Source organism: Vicia villosa, linkage group LG1 (genome assembly GCF_029867415.1).
Source record: "Vicia villosa cultivar HV-30 ecotype Madison, WI linkage group LG1, Vvil1.0, whole genome shotgun sequence".
NCBI lineage: Eukaryota > Viridiplantae > Streptophyta > Magnoliopsida > Fabales > Fabaceae > Vicia > Vicia villosa.
This window is the reverse complement of record NC_081180.1, coordinates 163,545,246-163,547,586: the sequence shown is the minus strand read 5'-3', so window position 1 is coordinate 163,547,586 and position 2,341 is coordinate 163,545,246. Positions and strand designations below refer to the sequence as shown.

The 2,341-nt window shown below is 38.4% G+C and overlaps 1 protein-coding gene across 4 annotated transcripts; it reads right to left on the bottom strand.

The window, feature by feature from the left end:
- Positions 1-227: 227 nt before the first annotated feature.
- Positions 228-1,964, bottom strand: LOC131619886 (uncharacterized). Of its 4 annotated transcripts, XR_009288976.1 has the most exons (3): positions 1,085-1,803; positions 784-1,011; positions 228-582 (listed from the first exon to the last, which is right to left on the bottom strand). XR_009288976.1 is itself a non-coding variant. In XM_058890927.1 (2 exons), the coding sequence occupies exons 1-2, from the start codon at positions 1,177-1,179 to the stop codon at positions 351-353; spliced, it is 327 nt and encodes a 108-aa protein (XP_058746910.1). In that variant the 5' UTR covers positions 1,180-1,802; the 3' UTR covers positions 228-350. The 4 variants fall into 4 exon arrangements, 1 of the variants encoding a protein (XP_058746910.1); XR_009288975.1 differs by having other exon boundaries at positions 691-1,964; XR_009288974.1 differs by having other exon boundaries at positions 784-1,964.
- Between the last annotated feature and the right edge of the window lie 377 nt (positions 1,965-2,341).

The following is a 2,341-nucleotide window of genomic DNA, read 5'->3' as shown; positions in this document are numbered from 1 at the left end:
GATTCGAAGTTTGATTCAATTGATTCCATAAATTCAATTTCAATTTGTGTTTGAGATTAATTGATTGGATTGGTCAAGTAGTTAATTCAAATTGGAAGATCCATTCATAAGTACTTTAGCATTCAAGTTACAAGATGTATTCAAGGCATGATTTAAGATTCAAGTTAATTCCTCATCCAAATTTACCAAATCAAAAGTTCAAGTATTCATTCAATATCATCACAACATTCAAGGTCCATTACAAAAGATACATATCCAAAGTCCATGTGTACATGCTCAATTGTCAATTACAAAGAATAGAAGAAATTACAAGAGGAGTATAGCTTGACCCTACTTCTAAACTTTAGTCCTTATGCGGATACTTGAGGTTGCTTGAATCTTTTTGACAGTTTTGCTTCATCTTTAAACAAAATGGCCCTTGCAACATTGGGTATCCTGGACTCAGCACCAAGACTTGTGCAATCCTTCATACACCGACAAGCCAAAGCAAAGTTACCAAGTGAATCGATCCCTGCGGCCTGCATAATCAGGAAATAAACCGTTGAAAACCGGTTTAGTCCACCTGAAATTATATCAAGTTCCCTGCATAAACGAAACGGGACTCGACATCAGCAAGGGAAATTGGTTCACAATATAAACCATAAGGGGGTTCACAACAGAAGAGAAAAAAAGGAGAAAAAATCACGTAACAGAAAAATCAGGGAAGCAAAATGTAACAAACTCCTAACAGAAAACTCTCTCTATTTACTTCAATCTTCATTTGAAACAAACTGGGGAATTCACCTTCTTCACATTTCAGAAAATTCAACCATCACCATGACCGTTTTCTGGAATCATCTTTCTCATCTTCGTTCTATCACCTTCAAACAAAAACAGAAAAATGCGCTAACAAAAAACTCAGAACTCTCTCTCAATCTTATCATCTTCATCTTCCTTCAATCTCTTGAATCTTCACGTCTTTTCCTCTTCATCATCGCATCAATCATCAACCTTGATCCCCTTCGATTCCATCTTCAATCACACAAGGAAACAAAACTCAAAAAGCTTAACAACAAACGTAACAGAAATTGAAAGAGGAGAATACCGGAACGTATCGAAGAAACGCTCTCTGAACCGTTCTTCATCATCTTCATCATCAAGCTTCAACCTCTTTTTGGATCCAGAACCTTCAACCTTCATCTACGAATCATCGCAAGAACCGCATTGCATTTGTCGTCAATAACCTTTAATATCTTCAATCTCCACTCTTCACGAATCATCACCTTCACCTATCAATCTTCAATCCCTCTCTTGCTTCGTTCATACACAGCAAGAACGCCATCAATCTTCAACGGAGCATCATTTCTTCAATCATCATCGCACTCCATCTTCATGTAATCGTAACATCGACATCCTCAATAACAGAAGACAAAGTCGGAAACGATGCGGAGATGAGACAAGAAAGAAAGGCGGACGAAGCTTTGCTTTCGTCGGAGATTTGAAGGTTCCTCCGCCGCACGCCGCTTTGTCACGAAGGAGACGGAGGTGAATCTAGAGGGAGTTGCGAGTGAAACGAGCCGAGAAAGAGTGTCGTTTGCATCGCTGTGAGGAAAATGGGAGAATCGAAGCGAGGCGTGAGATGAGAGAGGGATCGGTGTCCCATTTTGGCTTGCGGCGGTGATTTGATCGGATCGGAGAAACACTGCCGCCGTTTGCGTGTTCACGAGAGAGAACTTGAACATCATGTAATTTTCAACCCTAATCCTTTTTACATGTTTGATTAATTACTTTTAATTGGAAATTTGATTAGAGGAAGTCTGGTTAATTGAGTTTAGTGGACATAAAATCTGAAAATGATAAGTGTTTGAAACAATCTCCTTGGGCCTCCCTCACGAAATCACTGCCATACACCCCCCTTAAGCCCATAGCGCCTCCATTTTTTGTGCTGATCTGAACAAAAAAACATTCTTCGGGCCACCTCTGGCTGGGCCACACGCCCTTGTTGTCTGCACCATAGGTTTTCAGACTTTCACCCCCTAAGAGCCCATGTACTACATTTTTTTGACATAAGAAAGTTGTACAAAAATGCTGATGGACCAATTTGTCTAGGCCTTGCGCCTCATTGCTGACTACACCCTGATTTCAATCTGAAACCCCCTGTATGCATAATTCATGTTAGATTTAGTGTTTTTTTTACTAGTTTGTTTCTTATTATTCTTAGTATAACAAAATGTATGAAAAACATTGATCTTTGTTAGATTTTTGACATGATAAAAAATAAATAAAAGCATGTATTCTTTTCTAGTTAGAATTAGATTCTTGTTTTCTATATTTGTTTTAAATAATCAAAAAAACATGTAAT

Coding starts and splice junctions, on each gene's coding strand:
- LOC131619886 (XM_058890927.1), bottom strand. CDS start 1,179: ATGAAGGTTGAAGGTTCTGGATCCAAAAAGAGGTTGAAGCTTGATGAT. Junction 583..1,084: donor CGTTTCTTCGATACGTTCCG/GTATTCTCCTCT, acceptor TCGTTTATGCAG/GGAACTTGATATAATTTCAG.